This window comes from Pelodiscus sinensis, chromosome 4, assembly GCF_052426305.1.
Source record: "Pelodiscus sinensis isolate ZL-2025 chromosome 4, ASM5242630v1, whole genome shotgun sequence".
Taxonomy (NCBI): domain Eukaryota; kingdom Metazoa; phylum Chordata; order Testudines; family Trionychidae; genus Pelodiscus; species Pelodiscus sinensis.
In genome coordinates this window covers 10109157-10132881 of record NC_143055.1, presented here as the reverse complement: position 1 = coordinate 10132881, position 23725 = coordinate 10109157, and the positions used below count along the sequence as shown (strand labels likewise).

General features: G+C 42.0%; 1 protein-coding gene and 1 long non-coding RNA gene across 5 annotated transcripts in view; one reads left to right on the top strand and one right to left on the bottom strand.

The window, feature by feature from the left end:
* The window catches only part of CTNNA2 (catenin alpha 2), a 781078-nt gene that overhangs the window by 32345 nt on the left and 725008 nt on the right, over window positions 1-23725 (bottom strand). For all 4 annotated transcript variants that reach the window (XM_075930970.2, XM_075930969.2, XM_075930972.2 and 1 more), the window contains 4 exons: window positions 16841-16954; window positions 12203-12384; window positions 8018-8123; window positions 4062-4196 (listed from right to left, as the gene is read on the bottom strand). In XM_075930970.2, the coding sequence (XP_075787085.1) occupies window positions 4062-4196; window positions 8018-8123; window positions 12203-12384; window positions 16841-16954 (537 nt within the window). The remainder of the gene's footprint in view (window positions 1-4061; window positions 4197-8017; window positions 8124-12202; window positions 12385-16840; window positions 16955-23725) is intronic.
* Window positions 1-23725, top strand: part of LOC142829703 (uncharacterized) — a 32437-nt gene that overhangs the window by 4822 nt on the left and 3890 nt on the right. The gene's annotated exons all lie outside the window — the stretch shown is intronic.

Sequence of the window (23725 nt, the reverse complement as noted above, 5' to 3'; positions counted from 1 at the left end):
AGCACAACTTACAAATTTAAGATTGTTTGTGTGCACATAACTGGATGCACAAGCAAAACAATGTAAAGCTTTAGTGCCTACAAATCTACTCAACGTAGGCGCTAGAAAATGCTGCCCTCTTATTATTTACAATTTCATTTGAAAGTAAGAACAAGCAGTCTCCTGGCATGGTTGTAATCACCACTGGTAGCTATTTGCATGCCAAAGACACTAAACATTCTTATGTTCCTTCATGTTTCAACAATGCACATATTTGTAATAAAAAGAATATAAAGTGAGCACTGTACACTTGGTATTCTTTGTTGTCACTGAAATCAATATACGGAAAAAAATGTTTGAACTGGCCCTGTAAAAAGCTCTGTAAATCGGCATTTCTGATCTGCACAGAAAGTCCAGTTTAGAGTCCATTTGGTACAGCGCTGGCAGGCTCCCTACCTAGCTCCACATGTCTTCCTGGAAGCAGTGACATGTCCCTTGGCTTCTAAGTGGAGGAACCCCACCCCACTCTGAGCAGTGGCTCCACAGCTCTCATTGGATGGGAACAGCAGCCAATGGGAGTGGCACCTATGCATGGAGGCAGCACATAGAGCTGCCTACCCACACCTCTGCCTAGAAACAGCAAGGACATCTCACTGCTTCTGGAAAACCACCCAAGGTGAACACTTCCCTTGATCTAGGACCCCAAAACCATTCCTGCCTCCCAAACCCCTCCCCAAGCTCCCTCCCACTTTCAAACTAGAGCCAGAAACTCGCACTCCCTCCTGTGCTCCAACACTCAGTACTGAGCCTTCTCCCATACCCAAACTCCCTCTCTGAGCCCAATCCCCAAACCTCCTCCTGCAGACCAAGCCCCTCAGCCCCAGCCTCCCATACCCAGAACCTCTCATTTCTGGCCCCACCCCAAAGCCCACACCCCAAGTTTGGAGAAGGGAGTGGAATGGGGCGGGAAAGGGGGTGCAATGGTGTGAAAGGACAGAGGTGGCTCTTGGGAGAAGAGATTGGGTGAGAGGCAGGGCCTGAGGTGGGTGGGGGGGCGTCTAGCTCCCTCCATCTAGAGGGGAAGTTGATGTCTACGTTGCAAGTAACTTACAGAGACTATGAACAAACAGAACTTTCACCAAAAGCATAAATCACATTATGCAATAACTTTAATATGTTATATACATTTTTCCTAGCTTGAATAGAAATAAGGTAATTATAACAGATTATATGTTTCTCCCAGGTTCTATTCATTTTTATATTTATTCACTGTAATTTGGAAACATGGATTAACATTCCCAATAAAGTAAAAAGTCAGGCAGAGTTTGTATTCCTTGGAATCTAGTCTTCTGGATGAGGGAAATGCAGAATTATAGAATGATCCTTTGTAAACACAGATGTATATTATAGTTCCATCTCCTTCAAAATTAGCAAATGTCAAGAGCTAGGGTGATTGTTACATCACAAACATCAATTGAATATAAAGCACGCACCTCCGTTTCCTGGTTGAGGGGCACAAACTCTGGATTTCCATTGCACTTTCAAGATCATTGTACTGTATGCAAGTTGCCAAATAATTGTTGTTCTTTTTTTATGCAAATAAAGTACTATTTATTTGCAGCTGGCTATCCAAGAGAGAATGAAGAACAAGATGGCAGCAGAAGTGGCAAGTGGATAGCAAGCTAGAGATGTCGATGTGGATTTGGACACCTGATCTCTGGATAGTCCTGAGATCGGCAAAAGAGCATACAGTACCCAGCACTTGAAGATGTAAAACATGTTATATGCTACCAGAAAAGCAGTGGATTCATTTTCTTTCACCAAGCTCTAAGATATGATTCTCCCAAAGGGATGCACAAAAGATTAAGTTTCTGCACCATCTCCATTAAGGATGTAATGGAGTAACAATTGAAGGAACAGATATGACTAATTTAGGATTCCGTCAATGACATCAACACTGTCTTTTGAGTCAACTCAAAAGCTAATCATTTCAACGGCTGAAGTTAGCATTGCTTTGCACTGCAAATGAATGGGCGGGGGGGGGGGAGGGAGACAATGGTGATGAAGCCTGAGAAGCAGCAGATGCTAACGATGCCAGCTTGAAAATGAGGAAGTCAAGCAGTTCAACCACTTAAATTTCACAGAGTATGATGATGCTCCAATAACAGAAGGCATGTTCGAGGTTCACAATGACCTGTCCAACACCCATGTACAGTAAATAAAGAGAACTGGGAAAAGAAATGAACACAAGCACAAAAGCCAAGCTGATACAAGGACTAAGTTGGGCAACTGTTATAGATAGGTGGATGTGAAAACACAATGGGTATGGAAAGCCGGACTTGTATGGCAGCAGGAAAGATAAGGTCTGAAGCATTTGATATATGGTACAGTTGTCAGCGATATAAGGAAAGATCAATCACTGAACACCAGGAAAATGAAAAGGGATTTTCATAGCTGTGGGAAGATCAAGATGTTAAAATTAGACTAGTTTCTACATCTCTCAAGATGTGGAGACCATCCGCAGGAGTGGGGAAGGAGCAGTACAGTGAAGCATGTCTTTCTAGGACTGCATGCATGCTTTCACAATAGTCATTCCAAGTAACTCAGCCAAGTCTTAAAATCACATACTGTGCTTTGCAAAAAATAAAAAAAATAAAAAAATCATTGTTTTACGTATGTATTTGATCAAGAAGACAGATGTTCTGGCTCTCAGTTAGCTTGGGGCATACCCACTGATTTCCCTCATGGGTGTATGGATAAAAAGGTGGGCACAGCTAGCCCCAACTGCCTTCAAATGTGATTGGGTTTAAACAAAGAGAGGGGGAGGGTTTTGTTTTCAAAGTGGCATTTTCAAACAAACTTCTCTAAACTGCCTCAGTTTTCACTAGGGATGTAAGTGTGTAAACGACTAAACTTTTAATGAAAAAGTGGAGGATTATAGGTTAACAGTGTCAGTTACACTCAGCCTCCTGGGAAGGTGGCTTCTCTGTGGCAGGGCAGCAAAGCCTCCTTCTCAGGAGCTGGGCGGGCTGTTCTGTTCCCGGGAAGGAGGCTTCGCTGCGTTTTTTTAGTGGTTACATAGTTACCCTATTACATGATTTTTAACATCCCTAGTTTTCACAAACCAACCTCTGTCATATTGAAAGCACAGTGGGGCTCAGGGAATATAGTATATACTGGTATATACAAAAGGGAATACACTATACACCAGTATACACATAATCTATGTGCAGTTTGAAAAATGACCCAACTGTGGTTGGGCCAAACCTATGGTGAGCAGCATAAAGGGGGGACAAAAATTAAAGAATAGCAAGTGTTAGGATTTTTGCGACTGGTCTCACAGAAGCAGGTGCCTCAAGGTGAGGTGTAGGGGACCTGCTTTAAAAATGCAGCAAAAAACCCCTTATTATTCATGTTCTGACTGTCTCTAAACATTTCTAATTTGGACAACAAATTATGGTGATTGTGGAGAAAACATTTGCATGTTCATTAACAAAAATTACTGAAACTAGCAAATGGAAGGGATTAGAGGATGTAATTTTTAGCTTTGGCAACTTTATGTGGAAACAGCACACAAAAAGTAAAAAAGAAAAAGAAATGTGCTGGTCTTCCAGAGATTTTGCTAAACCTAGTATGCATTGGAACCTGAGTACATGAAATCCTGTGAGATATAACCATCTTAACAATATGCACTCTATACATGGCAGGGCTGGCTCCTACTCACAGGAGGGAAATTACCAATACTAACAAAGGAAAGTAGATTTACATTGAGCAAATATACAAAAGCTCCAAATAATTATAATATTCCCCGCTTGGCAATGAGTTTCTAGACTACGAAATTACCTTTCTTTTGGAGGAATGAAGATTTTTACAAGGTTAGTATAAACAAAGAGTAATTGGAAAATCAAATTGCTCCTCACAAGTTATTGTAAGGTCTGGAATAATGGAGATAACGTTATAAGGGGCTTGCTTATGAATCACTATTTTTTTTTTTTGGCTTTTATATTCTTGTCACCAAAAATTGCTCTCTAGCCAGTGCAACAATGGGTGATATAAACAGAGCAATACAAATACCAGCTTACCCCTGAAACAATAAGTTCTCCTCCAAGATTTTGCACTTCTGCCTTCACCTTACTGCAGATATTGAGCTGGTGGCAATACAGGGCAATGCGCTGCAGATATGCTAACAGATCCTGCTTGCAGGCTGAATCAGGACACTGCAAGGGGACAAACAAATAAGCACAATTGATTAGTTCTAGCTCAGTTTATATGTTCATTATACAAAGGCAATCAGAGGAAAAATAGCCGTGTTGACACCATATTAGATTCATCCATTTCACTTAACCCCTTAGCAAGGAATGTGATGGGAACTGAAAGCTGTTCTTTACCGCTTCAATAGCTTGAGACTCATGAATTAAAATACGAAGATAGCTTGGGTGCTTTACAAAAATAATCTCTTTTTGTCACTTATCTCATGAATGTAAAGAAAACAAACTCATCTCTGTAGATGTTTTCTTGGGAAATCATTCAGTTTGTGGTAAACATAAGAGTCCACTGATGCATAACGCATTAGTTCATCTACACTGGAAGGAAATTATTTACAGTAATATAAATAACATATTATAGAAGATGCTTTCAGGCTTGCAGCCCTTAATAAGAAGGAAATGAAATAATCTGGACTCCTTGCATGTCTAAGCAATAAAATACATCTCACTGCTAATGGAAGGTCATCTTAAGTACTGTACCATTTTGACATATTCCACATGACAAAAATATGCAGATACAAATTACACTAGGTCAAGCTAAGTGGAATCTGTGAAGGTTTCTCGATCAATATAACCAGATAGAGCTCAAGTACAACTTAGTTACAGTACATTAAAATAAACATTTTATTAGGTACTGCACTATCCCCAACAATAATTGGCAGCATAATAGGCAGACTATCGGTAGTTAATATTCCTAGACTTGCCTCCTTAGCACAGGCCTGCATAATTCACATAAATGAAGCAGAGTTAAAAGGTCCCCTTCTTAAGCCTGCCAGTAAACAAGACAGAGCTACGTGACAAAGTCTCCCTTATAATATTGCTTAACTATGGAAATCAAAGCTTCCAAAACTTTTGAACTACACGTTGAATCTCTCTAGTCAAGCATTCTCTGGTCTGGCAACATTCGTGGTCCAGCATGATTTTAGTTAGCTGGATGGCCACTTATCAAGGGTGTGGCCAAGTTTCCCTCAGTCCCATAAAGTTTGTTGATAGCCACCATTCCTGGTTCTCAGTGTTCTGTGCTGTTATTAGCTCTAATTTACCTCTCAATGTCTTCTAACAGCCCTGTAAGTAGTAGAAGTGTTGGTAATGCTGCCAGACAATATTGACCTCCCATGGTTTAGCAAATTTTCTGGTTCAGCACCGGACAGGACCCAAGGGTGCTGGACTACAGAGGTTCAACCTGTGTCTTCTTTAGGACATTAAAAGTGCTACATTCAGTTTTCCATTTTGGAGAATAAAACAACCACATGGCGTATCTAAATGAAACATGATCCGATTCAACACTCATAGCCCAATTGCTGCCTAAATTGTTATAATCACAATGATAAATAAGGCACAAAGGACAAGTTTACATTGTACATAGGCTGTAAAACAATAGCATTGGTCACATGCACACACCGCAGCCCCTAACTCTGAAAACAATCACTCTGCTTGATCTTTTGTCTTTCAGTCTAACAAACAAACAAGAGTTGGGCATATGTTGGGGCCAATGAGTTGTGTAATCTGTTCTATATTTATGATAATTGCATAATGTCTTTCTCTCATGCAGTTGCATTATCTCCCAAGAGTGAATTCCCTAGAGACCTTCCCCACCTACTTGTGTCAGTTTAATACAGTAATATTTATCCTGCTCTTGCAGCCTATCAGCTGAAAGAAATTAACTTTAAAACGATACCTCTAGAGAGCTGACAAAGTTTTACATATAAGCACTTTGAATCAAATTAAGATGTAAGATCTTCCTCTTGGGGATAGTAATTAAGAATGAAACAGTCAATAAAAAAGTGTTACTGCATATAGGTCTCAAAAGTTCTGTAAAATATCATCATAGCCAAGGGATTAAGAGAGACATCTAACTCTCATATTGATTTAAAGAGGGGAAAAAAGTATAACTTTAAAGACTGTATTTTACATCAGTCTGAAGGGATGTAGATTAAAGACATGATTCAAGCCAATGTTCTCTAAACAAACTGTGTTCTGTACTTGACAGGTATTTCTTTAAACTCTCCCACCTCTCAAAACACCAGAATGAAAACTGCAAGATCTCTAACAAGCATTTGACAGCTCTTTCGACAATGGGAATTGTTTTAAGGCAGGGATGGATTTTTCTCTCGGAAGAGATACCCAGCAGATCAAATGGGTGGAATTGGTCACACTGCCAAACTTCTCAGGATTTTAGGGAAGAGCTGCAGCTCTGTGCTTCTTGCAGCTCTGGGCCTGAATCCCTAGGAGGATGAATCTAATGTCATTCCCATGCTCCATAGATTAAATGGAATTCCTTGAGGGTGGTACAGGCTAGAGGTGTAAACTTGTAGGGGACGATTAGGGAGTGTGTCTGTGAGGATATCCTCCTCGCCTACAACTCCCACATATGAGTACACCATGTGAGTGGATGATCCAAGTCCTCATTCCCTTGGGGTCCTTTCTCTGTCTGTAATGTTTGAATTCCACATCGGATCCACTCCAAATCTTCAGAGAATTGTCTAGGTAGCAGTGGCCAGAAATACGTTCATTTTGATTTTGATGAAATTTGGAAACAGGAACGGGGCTAATGGGCAAAGCACTCTGCATCTCGGTGGCAGATACAACACCTCTGACTGCTGCTGTAATTGCCTATTGAGCAAAGAACCCATTTCGGGCAGCCAATAGCTTCCAGCATAACAATCCTTCCTATCTCAGCTCTGCCCATCCTCTCAGTACAATTTAAAAGGTTGCCATCCTGAATGACTTCTCTCCCAGGCAGAAAGAAAAGATAATGAAAATGGTACAGGAAAGGGGGCACAGAGTGCCCCTGAAATGGGGGCAGAATGAGGTGAAGTGACGTGAATGGGGGCCATGAGCAATGGGGGCACACACAATGTCATGGCATGACTGGAAAACAGGGGGCAATGGTGGGGGGGTGGCCATGGGGATACAAAGAACCCATCCCATATGATGCAAGGTGGCATGGAGAGGCACATGTAGCCACTGCCATAGTGGGGAAGGGAAGTATAGTGCAGAAGGAAGGAATGAGGGGGCACATCGAGCCCCTGGCATTGAAGGAGAACTGGGGACAATGGTATGAGGGACTGAGACCTGAGGATGGGGACGTTGAGCTCCTGGAATGGGGTAAAAAGGGGAATAGGCGTCACACAGAATCACTGGAATGAAGGAGGGAGTGGTGGGGAAGGGGGTTGCATGGAATTCCTGAAATAGAAAAGGCTTGGAAAGTGGGGCACAGTTAGCTGGAGGCCTGGGAGCCCTGGAACACGCAATGAGCTTAGCCTACAGCAGCAACAAAGCATATGGCCTTTTATTGCTTTCATCCAGCCACATTCTATTGCAATCATCACTTGTAGCATCATTTGTTCTGGATGAAGAAAGGGGATCCTAGTTCTTCCTGGGGTTTTCTGGGGTTCTTAAACTCGTTAACAGCTTCCCCACAGTATGCAACATACAAGCATCAAGCACAGAAGGGTGTGTACAATCCCCTGTTAAGTAAGGACAACAGTGAGGAGGTTGGAGTATCTCAACTTATCTTGGTGTACAGTAGCTGATTCTATTATTACTTAGGGGGCTTGATTTCTGAACTGGTAACTTTAAGGGCTGCAGTGTTGGCTTCATTCCACTGAGAATGATCTTACTAATCTGACTAGAGCGTTACAAACAGCCTGTTTTTGGTCATTAGATCACAGCACTAGAGGCTGCTTAACCATATAGAAGATTTGTATTGTCTATGAAAATGCTACTGACTGACTGATTCATATTAGATATGTATTTGTTTGTGACATTACCTGGTCAGCTACTGCTCGTGCCAATTTGTCCATTCTGGAGCCTGCTTCTGCAATCTTCTTGGCAGCATTAATGACATCAGATGTATTCTTCAATGGCCCCTTCCCTCTGCAAAGAACTGTATGGTTACACTGCAATCCAATTAAATCTTGACACAATTGTAATGTTCTAACTCAATATTTGATTATTTATTTTATGAATGCCTTCCTAATTTACCGCAACTTCACCTTGGACTTAACTACTAATTATACTAGTGCTTGATTAAGAAACGGGGTCTGTGATATTTCTTTTCACATGCAAAATGCCTCACACGCAGTTTAATTTGATAGTGCCTTCAAGCACATGAACTATGTTTAATAGTATGTGCATTTTTAAGTGCTCATTAGGAAGATGTCCCTGAAGGAATACAAAACTTTTTAAAAATTCTGTTATTCCCAGACCAGTGCTTAACACCAAATCTGCCATGTCTAGTGCAGACATGTCACATTAGGAAATATCTTCTCTTAGATTTCTGTCATAAAATTGCTAAGCTACCTTAGGCATAATTCTGTTGTACTTAAATCCTGGCTTGATTTTATTTTCAAATTTATTACTAGTCTGTCTCTCTTGATACTTGTAATATGATGTAAGAAACACACGTTCTTATAAACAATGGGACCAGCTAACTCCTTTATAGTAATTTTCACTTCTATATCCCAAAGTGCTTTACAAAGTAGTTCAGTACCATTAATCTTACACATGGGAAACTGAGGTGCAAGAGGAGAAGTTACTTGCCCTAAATCACTCAGCAAACCAGAGGCAGAACCAGGAACTATACACTGCTGGTCCTCTGAGTCCCAGTCATCTCACTAGTGACCACCTGTGCTTTTATGTCACTCCAGCAATTTGGGAGTTACTCCATTTTAATGCTGCTGAAAGAACAACAAGAAGTCCTGTGGCATCTTATAGATTAACAGATGTATTGGAGCATAAGCTTTCGTGGGCAAAGACCCACTTCGTCAGATATATGTTCAGATGCTGCTGAAATCACTCCAGGCAAGGGTGGGAGGTGGATTGGTTGGTTGCTTGTTTTTAGTGGAAGATGTTAAAGGAGACTTTGTTGAACCTGGTGTTGACAGAGGCACTAAGGTCCACTTTGAGATTTTTTATTTACTCCAAACAGGACTGGCTTTTACTATCATTTTCACATTATTTCAAATTACAAAGTTTTCAGTTGGAAGACCAAGGTACTAAAATGTATGGAGTGTGTTGTAGAGAAACTTCTGTATTCTGATCCCCTGAACATCACCTCTCCCTCCCCAGAACTGATTGTGGGGCATGAGGAACTTTTCATTATACTTCAGGAATTAAAGGTGAATGATCCAGACCAAAGAAAGATGTTTTATGTCCCTTACAAATCCTCTGTCTATAAGGATATGACTAGACTACAGGGTTTTTTTCGAAAAAAAAGTGGCCTTTTTTCGAAAAAACTTCACTTGCGTCTAGACTGCTGTCGTGTTCTTTCAAAATTAAATCAAAAGAACGCAGAATTTTTTTCAACAGCGGTAAACCTCATTTTACAAGGAAGAGTGCCTTTTTTTGAAAGAGTTCTTTCGAAAAAAGGCATTCTTGAACTCAAACAGGGCTTTTTCGAAAGAGTGTCCAGCTTGCCTGGGTGCTCTCTTTCAAAAAAGCAGATTGCTTTTTTGAAAGTCATGTGGCTGTTTAGACGATCTCTTTCGAAAGAGCTCTTGTAGTCTAAACATACCCTAAAGGTCTTCAGTATAGGAGTTTGCACTACAACAGGATTTATGCTAGACAACAGGAGTGTAGGTTTGGTGAATCCTACTACTAGGAAAAGAGGATGATTACAGAAGCACAAACAAGTAAACTGAGGAAAACACAATGCAATTTAGAAACATTTATGCACGTACCTACAGTGTAATTAGAGGTGTGGCTGTAATATGTGCTGACGTATAAAAGCTAGTTTTGACCTAGCTACTCAAATGACAAATAGCCAAGAAACCATGACAGTTTTTTGGGCAGCAACATGAGAAACCCAGGATCCTAGACAGGCTTGTCCCATCTATGGTGCTGCTGTATCTATACAGTGCAACAATAATTGGTGTGTGGGGGAGGGAGGTTCCTGTTACTAGAAAGCATGTAAGTGACTAAAATAGATGAAGAAACATCACTGAAGATATTTTACATGAATAACTGAATGTTTGATTTCTAAATCCTGAAGAAACTGAAGATTTGTGTCTTGTAAGAAACACTAAGGCTACGTCTAGACTGCAAGCCTCTTTCGAAAGAGAGTGTCTAGACTGCAACCTCTTCTTTCAAAAAAGTGAGCCGCTTTTTCAAGAGAGAGCACCCAGGCAGTCTGGATGCTCTGTTTCGAAAAAGCCATGTTTGCATTCAAGAATGCCTTTTTTCGAAATGAAATGAGGATTACCGCCATCGAAAGAAAAGCCACATTCTTTCGATTTAATTTTGAAAGAACGCGGCTGTAGTCTAGACACAGGTGAAGTTTTTCGAAAAAGGCTACTTTTCTCGAAAAAAACCCTGCAGTCTAGACACAGCCTAACTGAACTGAAGTTTAAGACTATGTCCACACAGCAGCGTTATTTTCGGATGTTATTCCAAAATAACAAAGAGCGTGTCTACATTGCAAGCTGTTATTTCAAAATAATTGCAAGCTGGAGCACTTCTTACTCCAACTCCTGTAACCCTCATTTTATGAGGAGTAAGGGAAGTCGAAGGAATAATGTTCTTCCTTTGACTTCCTGTTGCGTAGACAGCAACAAAAGCTGCATGAAGCTATTTTGACTTACGCTATGCAATTGAAGTTGCGTAGCTTAATCTGACTTTTGCCCTGCTATGTAGATGTGCCCTAATTGATTACAGAAATGCGTAATTCAAAGACCCATAAAAATGGTCTCACCAGTCCGATTTTGTTTATATGTAACCTTAAGGAAGTGCCTTTTGATGCACTGTAATTAGTCTCAGAATGAGTTCAGGGCAGTTTTTGCCATTATTTTTATTGATATTCATTGTGATGAAATCATGAAAGTTCAGCAAGACTTATGCATTTCGACTCGTACTACACAAAAGTTCATTTGAGGGTCTATAAATTCACACATTACTCTTGCTGCACCAATTCTGCTGATGTTAAAGATGAACAAATAACTAACAAAAAACTATACAAATTTAATCTGAAGTGGTGAAATGTCCAGAATAACGAGGTGAAAGGAACTGTGTGGGCATGTCAGCAACAACGTTCCCCCTAAGCTGCGTGGCAGCACAGCTTCACAGGTGATTAATCAGCTCCAGCCAGTCAGTCAGCTCCATGCACGGAGCCTTGAGCCTCTGACTGGACAGGGCTGATGAATCACCTGAGAAGCTGTGCTTCCACGTAGTTTAGAGCAGTGGTGCGCAACCCGTGGGTCACGACCCCAAAGGGAGTCACGGATGTCTTTCCGGGGGGTCACGGTACTTAGATCTGGCCGTTTGGGGGCTGGGCCCCGCCGTTGGTGGCTGTGCGGTGTGGCACTTAGATCCAACCAGCCAGGGACTGGGTGTGGCCACGTGGTGCTTAGATCCGGCTGGCTGGAGGTTGGGCCTGGCAGTTGGCGGCCGCTGTGGCATGGCACCTAGATCTGGCCAGCTGTGGGCTGGGTCCAGCAGTTGGTGGCCCCCACAGTGTGGGGGTCACATATCAAAAAAGGTTGTGCACCACTGGTCTAAAGGGAATGCTCGTCAGCAACCTTTGTGCTTTAAGCTGCCTTTATATCCCCCCAAACCAAGAAGTCACTAAGGAGTCTCGAATGTAAATGTGCCTGTCTGATGTTTGTTCTGGCCCACCGGTAGAAAATAAAGTGCCTCCCTCTACCACTGATTTCCCTGGGACTACTCATGTCATTAAAGTTAGGCATGTAGTCATGTGCTTTGCTGAATGGGTATGGAATTGTTCTTGTGCGTAAGTGTTTTACTGAATCAATGTCTCATTTCTGAACAGTGTTTAAACAATATTGAAGATGGCCTTTGTGTTTAAAAGCAAATACGCAGTGCAGCAACTATAGAATCAATAATATTAGATGTGCTATAGATACATGACCTACACATAGTAAACACGCTCAAAGTTCCATAATAAAGAAATGATGCGGGGTTGTAGAGGAAACACTCAGTATAAATTATTTTGTGCTTACCTAGTAAAATCTGTCATCTCCATCATAATCATGCACATCTGCTTTGCCAACACAATGATGTCATTACCACTGTCATCCCATTTGGCCACCTCAGCATCCAGTTTGCTTTTTTCTTGGTGGAATATCTCTACCTGCTCCGCAATCTTTGCCTTCTCTTCCTGGGGCAGTTGAGCCATGATAGCCTGGATAAAATGTAGAGTAGTTGCTCATGAACAAATGAAAGCTAGAAGTCATTTAAGGTTCTAAGCGTCTCAGCTGGCACAGAGCTGAGCACTCGCAACATCTTCAGAGGGAGCTGAGGGGATAAAATCTGTCACAGCTGGCACTCAGCACTTTTTAAGATAGGATTTTAATTCTGTAAGCTGCAAATAAACCAATGAGACAAACAGTTTCTTCAGAAAGGATCCGTCCAATAATTTCACACTCAACATAAAAACTGAGACATCAAATGCACAGGGACTCCATACTGAATAGCAAACACCAATCAAAGTGTACAATGGATAGTGCCAGACCCTCACCTGGGGTAAAATCAGCATAGCTCTACTCACTTCAGTAGGATTACACTGCTTTATACTAGTACAAAAGGTGACTCCTCCAGTGAAATTTGCCATAAATGCGTCCTGTTGTCATAAGGCAACCAGATTGTTTGGTAGAAGGTTTAGCAGAACCACACAACAAGCAAAGAATTGGAATTGTCACAGGTGTGGTTCCGAACGGTCTTTTAAAACAGAGATACCTGTTAGAGATGGTCTTAACTGCTGATTTCACTGTAAGTGCATTCACACTATTCAACATTTTAAAATTAAAGTCTGTATGTTAATAACATGGTCCCAATTTTGTTTTCATGACACTAGCTATATCAAGAATAATTATTGCATATTCCTGTAAAACAAAGGACTTTTATTGTCCTTATTAAACATTTGCAATTCAAAGGCTGCATATCTATGACACCGTAGACTGCAGAGAGTAGGTAAAAGCCATTACAAGACAGGAATTTTTTATTATATCTGAAACATTAGACAGATCAAAATTGAAGGAACTAACACTAACAGGCAGCCCCATTGTTTGGCTGAGCTTCAAACACCTCCACCTCTGTCATGTCTTCCTGTCAGTCAGAAACACTCGGGCTTTCTACTTAACTTGAGGTTGAAATAAGACATAGCATACAAGGGAATATGTTTAAAATGAACTGTATGAATATACCTTTCAATAACATTTAGTGGTTTAATTGGTTCTTGGATGATATACAAAATGGCACTAACTAGATTGATTCTAATTTGCCTCAACTATTAACAAACTAAAAGGAAAATTACCCCCCAAATAGTAAGGTTATGAAAGTTGCTTTTGAAGATCAAATGGACACTTCCAACAATGATTCTCGAGCTGAGATACTATTTGGCTTCAGGGTTCTGAAGACCACATTATGCATTTAATGGGGTGTGACACATTTAAGTGTCGTTACATTTTTTCTTGTTTATGTCACTTTCAATCAGCTGAAGTCTTTCTCTACATATTCTTAAAATGCTCTTGGCTTTTAAAAATTCATAATTGACCTTTTCCAAAATGGGAATTAAAAAAGGTTATCTATAAACAGTGGATCAGAAAATGAGAAATTTGCAAGTTAATCAAATTAAAATTCAACACATGAGTTTTAATTAGGCCTTATCAATGTAACTCAGCGGTTTCAAATGTTAACACATTAGTCTTCCCACAGAAAAATGCAGTGTAAGTTAAATTCTCACTCTCTGAACACTCTAGAACTGATGAATTCATTGTAACTAATGGGATGTGAAGCTAAAAATCTGTATGCTCAGAAAACTAAGGCCAATTTGTATTACTTGTGGTTGGTTCCTGTCTTTGTGGACAGTCTAACCTCAACTTCTTAGTGCTGGTGCAGTATGACTTAATGATTCTGCTTCAGTTGTTGAGGCATTTCTAAGAAGCCATATCCAGCAGCAAATGCAGCTTGTATATCCAAATATTATCTCCTGTCAAAGACAGACACCAAGCCTTACCACTGAAATGCTAATAGCTTTTGTGGAGTTGGCATATTACACAATCAATTATAGCCTCTAACTAAGCCCTAGCTTTTCTCCAACAAGGTATCTATACGGCATGATCCTTCAAGAGGCTGAGTACTGGAGGGTTAGAACAGGAATAGCTAGGAGGACGTGGCCCCATTAGTTTTATCGGGTGAGCAAGGGGAATGAGAGGGGGGTGGACAGGAGTGAGCAGTGAGTGGGATCTTGGAGGGAGAGGTGGAGTGGGCACAGGGCCTCAGGGAAAGAGGCAAAGCAAGGGCAGAGCCTTGAGGGACTAGGTGCAGCAGGGATGGGACCTTAGTGCATGAGGTAGATTGGGGGACCCCACTTGCTTCAGGCACTCCTGGCTGAGTAGCTTCAGCTCAAAGGGTCACTGAGCCCAGTGGCTTTTGTGGCTTATGCGTATCTCCCTGACCATTTCATTTTCACCCTGTGCTCCCTCTGGTGCTGTTGTATCTGCCCATTAGTTCTTCTCTTCTATTTCGATGGTAAGCCCTTCAGGGGAGTGACTGACAGTTATATTTTTTGCCAGTACCCAGCACCATGGACAAACACACAAATAACAATAATGGGATTTGAGATTCCTCATCCGCTAGCTGGAATAGGCCCTTAAAGAAAATGGTGTCACTGTTCTTCTTTCTTTTCATCTCCATTTATTTTTATTACATTTTAATTACTGAAAGAGCAGCCCGATCCCACTGCCCCATGAAAGAGACAAGAGCAGAATCGGAATCACATAAACAGCAACAGGAAATAGTTTACTTCAGCTCTCAGGCTTTCTGCATGCATTAAATATTATGTCACGCTCTTTAAACCACAAAAACCTCTCAGATATACCTGCCAGGTTCCCTGGGCAGGCTGCCTCTTCTGAGACCCTTTGCCAGTCCCGTAAGAGCCCCCCTTTGAAATGAAAAGTCTGTTCTTCTACCTCTCTCTAGAGGGGATCCTGTGATCTGACCAGTCTCTGACAGGGTCTCTTGATTTCCAATCTTCCTGGTTACTAGCCACGATATCTAGGAGGCCTAACAGGTTTGGCACTTGCAAGAGTTTTCCTCCAGGGCCCTGTGGGCAGCATTAGCAAGCAGTAATACAGAGACAATTTCTTCAAAAGAAGGTAGGATTTATTTGCTAAAAGGTTCACAGCACTCAGGCATGGATATAAGACAACAGAGAGCTCTGTGTGCACATGATTTTACCTACATTTGGCTTTCCCCTCAAGGTAGACATGACATGCTCTCAGTGCCTCTTTTCTCTTAGAGGCCAAGTTACAGCCCGTTTGCTGCAAGCCCTGCTCCTTCTGCAGTGTGGTTGGCCTGCTGCAGAAGAGAGAGCTTCCCCCCCTTCCTTTGTAACCTCTTTTGATCTCTGGCAAACTGCTAACCAGGGTTGGGACCAAGAAGCTGCTGTAGTTAACTTGACACTGGTGTTTCAGTTTTGGTTGGGATGCTCCCCATCTAGGCTATTGTTTCCAGTTTGATTCCCCTAATAACGCTCTTTTGAGCTATCTGAAAAGTAAGTAACCCCCCATAAACAAACATATAGGCTATGTCCACACTACCAGGTTATTCTGAAATACGCTATTTTGAAATAATAACTCCTGAAATAACTATTTCAAAATAAGCTTACTCCTATTCACAAGCATTATTTCGAAATAACAACACCATTATTTCAAAACAACAGGCTTGGTAGTGTGGACACGTGCCTTCTTATTTCAAAATAGGGGGAGTTATTTCAAAATACAGACATGCCCAAAGAGGCATCCATAATACTCATAAACATAAGATTTATACTTTCCGTTCTCCACAGTATCTTTCCACTGCTTCTGTACCAGGTTAGAAAAAAGGGAGCATGTTAAACTCTCTTTCCAGTCAACTGCATGTTCATGTGATTTGTTAACAACACAGTATTCACTTGATTTCTTATCTGAACTGAGCAGCCTACTTAGCGAAAGGTAAACATTAATCAGAGGCTGGAATAATCCTGAGGGTCAGCCAACTTCATTTCTCCAGCATCTCTGACCCTTGAAGCTCTTGTCAGCTCCATTTGCAATCCCCATGCATAAGCGAAGGTCACAAATCACAATGTCTCCAGTTTATCATGATATAATTATGCTGGCAAAAATTGCATTGACTCAGTAAGAAATGTCTTCAATTACAATTAGATTACAGAGAGCACTCAGCACCTTAAACTGCTCCTCTAGACAGGTCAGCACACTGAGAAACATGACAAATGTACGTGAGATTCAGACACTGCAGACTGTGCCTTTACCATTTGGTGTTCTGTTTTACATTTCCTGAACACTCCCAGCTATACCGTACATTCCGAATGTGCACTGCCTTGTGCTACCGTTCTCGTTTGAGCGAACAACTGGTGCCAGACACTCCATAGTCCTGATAAAAATCATATAATAAACTTGGTCCTTTCCAAATGCACTGCAAAGACCTAACTTCATAGTGACGCCTGAAAACCCAAATTGCCAGCCTCCGTACTAAAGTGACCCCCCGACAATTTAAAATCACCCAATTTGCTTTCTGAGGCATAACTTGTCATTTGGAGCTGTATCCAGAGCTGACGGCATGCAGGATTTTATACTCACCCTTGCGCTCTGCCCAGCAATAAGCTGGTCATCTTCAGTCTGCACACTCGTTCGGCTGCGAACATCATAATCTTCTTGTTCAAAGTCTGAATCATCCTCTAACTCTTCAGGGGTCTAGAAAAAAAAGAGTGAAAGAGAGAGAGGAGGAGGCAGCGATGACAGGCTTATAAAAGATACGATAAACTCTGGCGTAGTGTAACTTCTAATTTCATCGACTACCTGCCCATGAAATGCTTTTTCTTTTTTTCTTCTAAATTAACTTGTCTGCCCAGGCTGTCAGGACCCGAAATTGAATTGTTCTAAAAATTAAGTTGTTCCAACTCTGGTTTCTTTCACAAATGACATTTCTCATCACCGGGCTCTGATTTTTCTTAACTCAGTTAACATGATGAATGTGGTCGCATGAAGACATATCTTTCGGATGTATTAACTGCCGGAACTCAATATTTCAAAATAATGCCAATTGGTCTGCAAAGGCAGAACACACCACTTAATCTTCAAGAGAGAAAGCAAGTATCTGGAAAAAGGTAACCAACAGGCTGATTAAAAAAAAAGTCCTCAAAGAAAATGCAGGATCCCCCCTCAAAACAAACGTAAATGATGTACTCAACTATTTTTAAAGCAGAAACAAAGTTTTGAAATAGGCCATCTTGGTGGTGAAGGAAACTGAAAACACTGTGAGTCCCTAGGCCTGTGGAATTTACTTCCTCCTCAGGCCCATTGAGTGAAAGATTGTTAGTTTTCAGGGCACACTGCAAGATGCACTTTTTCTCCCTTACCCATGGGAATTGGGTGTTGGATAGGGCTTGGCAGTGGTAATGTGAGCTCTGCTGGAGGTGGTGTGGGGAGACCAATATTTTTGTTGTGTCTACACAGCAGCTTTAATTCAGAGTAACGGCCGTTATTCCAAAATAACAATGCGAGCGTCTACACAGCAATTCTGTTATTTTGAAATAAATTCAAAATAATGGATGGCTTATTCTGACTTCTGTAAACCTCATTCCATGAGGAATAACCCCTATTCTGAAATAGCTATTTCGGAATAGCAGTAGTGTGAATGCTCTACTGCTGCTATTTCAAAATAGCTCCTCCCCAGGACCATACAAGCTAATTACTCCCCAATGCCTCCTAGGGCTCTAAACTGAGGTAGTGTGTCCAAATTAGGGAAGCCTACCGAGGACTAATTTTGAGGCTTCCCCATAGTGTAGACGTGCTACTTTGAAATAAGCTATTTCAGAGTATTTCTTCCAGAATAGCTTATTTTGAAATAAGCGTGCAGTGTAGACGTACCCTAGGTTCTCTAATGCAGTGATTGATGGGTCTATTTATTTATTAGTGAGTTTTACAATCATTTTGCACCAAAGCGATGCTCTTGTAATGATCAAATACAACTGTACCAACAAATTTTGAATATCAATATATTTTAAAATACCCATATTAGCAATATTTTGGATAGCACTCTATAATTACTAATATTCCTAGGAGCTACCCTATCTAAATAGGTTTCAGAGGGGAACTGTGTTAGTCTCAGTTTCAGCAAAAACAACTAGGAGTCCGGTGGCACTTTAAAGATTAACAAATTTATTAGGGTATTAGAGCATGAGCTTTCATGAGTTCCAAGTGAGGTGTAGCTCATGAAAGCTTATGCTCTAATTCCCTAATACATTTGTTAGTCTTTAAAGCGCCACTGGACTCCTAGTTGGTTTTGCCTATCCAAATAAATAATCACAATAACAATGTAAAACTGAGAAATCCCAGGTGTCATCGATTAAATTTTCCTCTCACTGCCCTGTGAAGGTGGCTCACCTTTAGAGCCCTGCATGGATACAGAATGTGTACTCACATCCAATCCGGGACCCACAACCACAAACATGGGCAGCAGCTATAAAGAGGACACCTGCAGATTTTCAGGTCTCTACTCATCTTTTAATTCAGAGGCTACGTCTACACTACGAGTTTTCTCGGCAAAAAATATGCAAACGAGGGACTCATTTGCATGAATCGCGATCTCATTTGCATATTTTCTGCCGATCCATTTTTGTGCTGGGGTTTTTGTGCAAAAACAAGCAGTGTAGACGTTTTCTTTTTGTGCAAAAAACCCTTTTTCTACAAGATTGGTATACTTCCTTTTTGGGGGCATAAGGATCTTGCGGAAAAAGGGGGATCAGAAGGTGTCCCAGTCAAGGGCTGCAAGGGAGAAGCAAAAAACAAAACAAAACAAAATGCCCACCTCACTGACATGGCCCCCAACCGAGAAGCAGAAAGACACTCCCTTATATTCCCCTTGCACTCCAAAGCTTAGTGAGACCTGGGCTAGGAGAAGTTGTGGGAGGAAAGCCTACAGGCTGTGTTTTACTGCACCAGATGGGGAGAGAGTGAACAGCATTCAGAGCTGAGCCCTCCCCCCACCAGACAGAGCCCATAGGTCAGATCTAGCTCTGTCTTGCCTACGAGGCTCTGGGCTTCTCCTTCCCACAGTGAGGAGCCGGTGCTGGTGCTCCAGGCCTGCAGGGAGAGTTATGGCGGTGGTGGGGGAGAATAGATCTGGAGCACCAGCAAAGGATTCCCATGCTGGGGGGAGCTCTGAGTCTTGGGGGGCCAGATCCAGTCAAGCTGCGGGCCGAATTTGACCCCTGGGTCTTAGGTTCCCCACCCCATGTTAATGGTTTCAGCTTTGGAGAATGAAACATTCTCATTTTCTTCTAAGACAGATTCTTTTCTGCATTAAGATCAACAATAGCGATCAGCTAGGTTCAGGCCCCTATTTGAAATGTGCCTGCACAGTTTTGCACGTACCCAACTTCACGACCACCACGTCAGGTATGCACAGATGTTTGAATGCACTTTTGAAAACTGGGGCTTAAAACTGAGTCATCAGCTGACTCTCTGGGTTATTTACTACTGCTACATTGATTTCCCCCAGCCTGCTCTCAGAGGTATTCAGACAAATGCAAACTATCTCTTCAATTTGCCAGGAGACAAGGCAAAGGGATATAAACCACATGTTAACATAACACATACTTTGACTTTTAAAGTCCATTCCTTAGGCAGGGTCTTGCAAAAAATATCAATGGATCTTTAATGTCTGTGCAGAGTAGACAGGATGTTGTTTTTTGTTTGTTTGTCTGTTTTTAATCTAATCTCCGAGGCTCGCCACAGGGTCTGGAACTTAACTCATTTACTTTGGAAGAAAGAAGGACTGACTAAATCCTGTAAGGACTTGAACCTGTTGCTATCTGTACCAGTAAGACATTAATTTTAAGCCCACATAGCATCAGTCACTGGGGGCAAGGAGAGCAAGATCAGGCTACATTAGCAAACTGCACTGGAAGCAAAATATTCTTCACCGGCATACATCTGTTCTATCTTCCATGTGACCTCACCGTAAACCACGGGGAATAACTGTGCATCCATAAGAAGATGAAAAAAATGTCTGTATGAGCAGACTTGAAAGGGGTGCTTAGTCTTTATCAACATAAATATATTTTCTAAAGATAAAAGAACTATTCACCCATAGTTTTATATGTATTTGACAACTGCAAGAAATGCAATTATTATAGCAAATCCAGCATTGCTATAACTCCAACAAGCCAGTCTAACCCTCCTAAAAAGCCCAAAATTACTTTATTCTCCCATCCCTATGCAGACTGGCTCAGAATTCTTTCTGTTCTCCAGAAACTAGGGAGAATATAAAGGCCTTGGAGTGTGCTTCAGAGAGTGAAATCTGGAGCATTTTGGACCAAGAGGGAATTAGTTCCATAATGGAGGCGCCCTAGTAGAGGTCACTTGCCGTACCGGAGATCGAACTTCTGGCATTTGATTTAGCAGGTCTAGTAAAGGCCTGCTAAATCGAATGGTGAGGGCACTCCCAATTGGCGCCAATACTCCTTTCAGTCACGAGGAGTAAGGGAAACCAACAGGAGTGTTTACTCCCATTGTCTTCCCACTGTGAAGATGATGCTAAGCTCAGCTTAAGGTATGTCAATTCCAGCTATGTTGTTTATGTAGCTGGAGTTGTGTACCTGAAGCCGACCTTCCAGGTCTAGGATAGATCTGGCCAGAGACTCACCTGCTAACAGCACCTTTGCTAACTCCAGCATTACCTGACTAGTAAGAAGAGAGGCAGTCTCACAACAGAACTTTGGTTATTTAGAGTTCTTTAGGTCAAAACCAACACTAAATTCAGCCTGAAGATCAACAGGTAGCCAGTAGAGATCACGGAACACTGGTGTAATAAGCTTACTAGACAAACAGCTTAACATGAGGTAATTAAGTTCTGCACCAGCTCCATTTCCAAACAGATTTAGGATGTAGTTGCACATAGAGCATATTGCAGTAATCTAATCATGGGGTAACAATGGCACAGATGACAGTAGCAAAGTTCCCATCTGAGAGTAAAAAAATTCAACCTATTGCCTATTCAAAGAAAAAGATGCTGTCATGGCTGTTATTAATTGTACAATGGCTTCCATTCCAATAACTAGGGAAAACTCATAAGTAGCTATGGGGGAAAAAAACCAATGTGTAACAGGATCCCTAGACAGTGATAGATGACTGAATTATGTTATTTTCTGTCTTCATTTTAGCTTCCATAATTGTATTCCTAAACTTATGCTACCCTCAGTATTTTTTTAAGCTTGGAAGGAGGATTTTTTTTTATGTGCCAACTTTATTAATATTCCCCAATATTATAATGATTCCCTTTGCTCTTCCATAAGAACAGTAAAGAAAAAACCATCCTCTTTCCCTTTCTTTAGTTTATTAAAAGCAATAGCAGAAAGAAAAACTAGTTTAAAAGGGCTGGATTTATTTCCTCTGTAGAATGAGACAAATATCTCAGAAAATTCCATTCTTCTGTGACATGCACATGAACAATTACTTGTGGGATGATAATTTTTTCTGTCAGACACTCTGGCAAGATTAGAAGTCGTTTTAAGCCTGAGAGAAGGTTTAAAGCACAAATCAGAGGGGTGTGTGAAACTGACTTCATCACTGGATAGAAATATTTCAGAGATTGTTTTTAAAGTCAGTATTCATATGAATATATTTAAGTGCAATACAAGGTTATTGTTTGCATCCTAGACCTCTTACTACAGGTTGGAACCTCTCTGGTCTGGCACCCTCGGGACCGGATCAGGGAGTTTGCTGGACCAGAGGAGGTCAATGCTCCTCTGCTAGCTACCCCGCTGACAGTTCCTCCCCCTGGGGCTCTCAAGGTTGGGGTTCCCCACTCTACTGCCCTTGCTGCTGCCTGGGGCTCCCAGGAGTTCGCCAGCCTTGGTCTCCCTGCTGCAACCAGCCCCTCTATCTCTGGGTGTTCCTTGGGGTTTCCTGGCCCCAGGCTGCCCAGCCCAGCTCCCACTGGGAGGTTCCCGAGGTTCACCAGCTGAGGTGGTTACCGGGGATTCCCCTGCTGGGGCCAGGATTCCCCTGCTGCTGCCTGGCCCTGCTGCCATGGCATTCCCAGGCCTCTGCGTGGTCCCACTGCCAGCCTCACTGCCAGGAGCTCTCCAGCTATCTGATACCTCGATTGCAGGGGGGTTCTAAGCTGGGGCAGAGGCCCCCCGATGCCGCCTGGCCCCACTGACACCAGGGTTTCCCTGCCTAGTTGCTGCAGGCCCAGCCGGGACCCCATGTTCTCCCAGCTGACTCCCTCTCCTGGGGCTCTTTGGTCCAGCAACATCCATGGCCTTCCGGATCACAGATGTTGCCAGACCAGAGTGTCCCGGATTTGGGAGGTTCAGCCTGTATTGCTACTAGATTCTGGATTGCTTGTCATTATTATGTAACAGTTTGGAATTTATCTGCTTGCAACCATAGGAAAGGTAAATTTACAGGAAAATCCTAGTAGTTCAGCAGATATCATGACGGGTGACTACAGTGCCCTTTTATTCATATAGATGGGCTCTCAAGTGATAGCTGAAGCAAACCAAGCAAGGCCATGTGGGAAAACTAGCACTGCTAGTACCCAATATCACTTACAGAAGTCAATTTCTTCTGCTTTGCAGTTGGTTGGATGGGTTTGCTACCGAAAAACCATTCAGACTGAAAATCACATTTCTGTCTGACACTTTGTACCCACTATCGCTATAAGCAAGACTGCTCCTGCACAGATGGACCCAGGTAACGTTCTACATTTGAGTTGCCCCATTGAGTTGCAAAATAATCCATCCATCCATCCATCTAGGCTCCGACAAAACAAGTGTGAATTTTGCCTGGCTGATGCATGCCCATCGGATTCCACTGATTTGTTAATGTTTGGAAGGAAGTCTTTACCCTGACCTCATAATGTGGCTCTGCAGAATTCCCCTGCTCAGATTACACCCAGAACTGAAAAGTAGCAGAATGACCGAACTGAAAAATGTAAATTGGGATATTTTCCTAGAGCTCACAAGGCCAGCATGCTGATCAGGCTTTCTAGGCTAGCGGTTAACATGTCAGTCGAGTAATAAGGGAAAACAAACAAACAAACAAACACGGGCTGTGACTCCGGAATTAAAAACGGTGTTTACTGCTAAGACAATCATTTAGCCCTTTCCACTGTGGGAGCACAGGCTGCCTTGGTGACACATCTGGTAGAGTCCTGCTGTGCAGGGAGAGAAGCTGGAAGCTAGGGGCTTCTGCATAGGATAGCTGAAAATCCTGATTTCTCTGACAGCTTATACAAGGGAAAAGGGGACAGACAGAGGTGGTCTGAACCTGTAACATAAGGGTCCTTTAATTTCCCTCTGTGCAAGGGGGTTGCACATGCCTGTTTTGCTAGAATGAGGATTGCCTCTGCCAGCCTACATTCCCAGCTACCTGGGGTTGGCATAGGTGCTGGAATTGAACCCAAATGCATTTCAGATAAATAGTTAAGTGTCAAAATAGCTTTTATTGAATGTG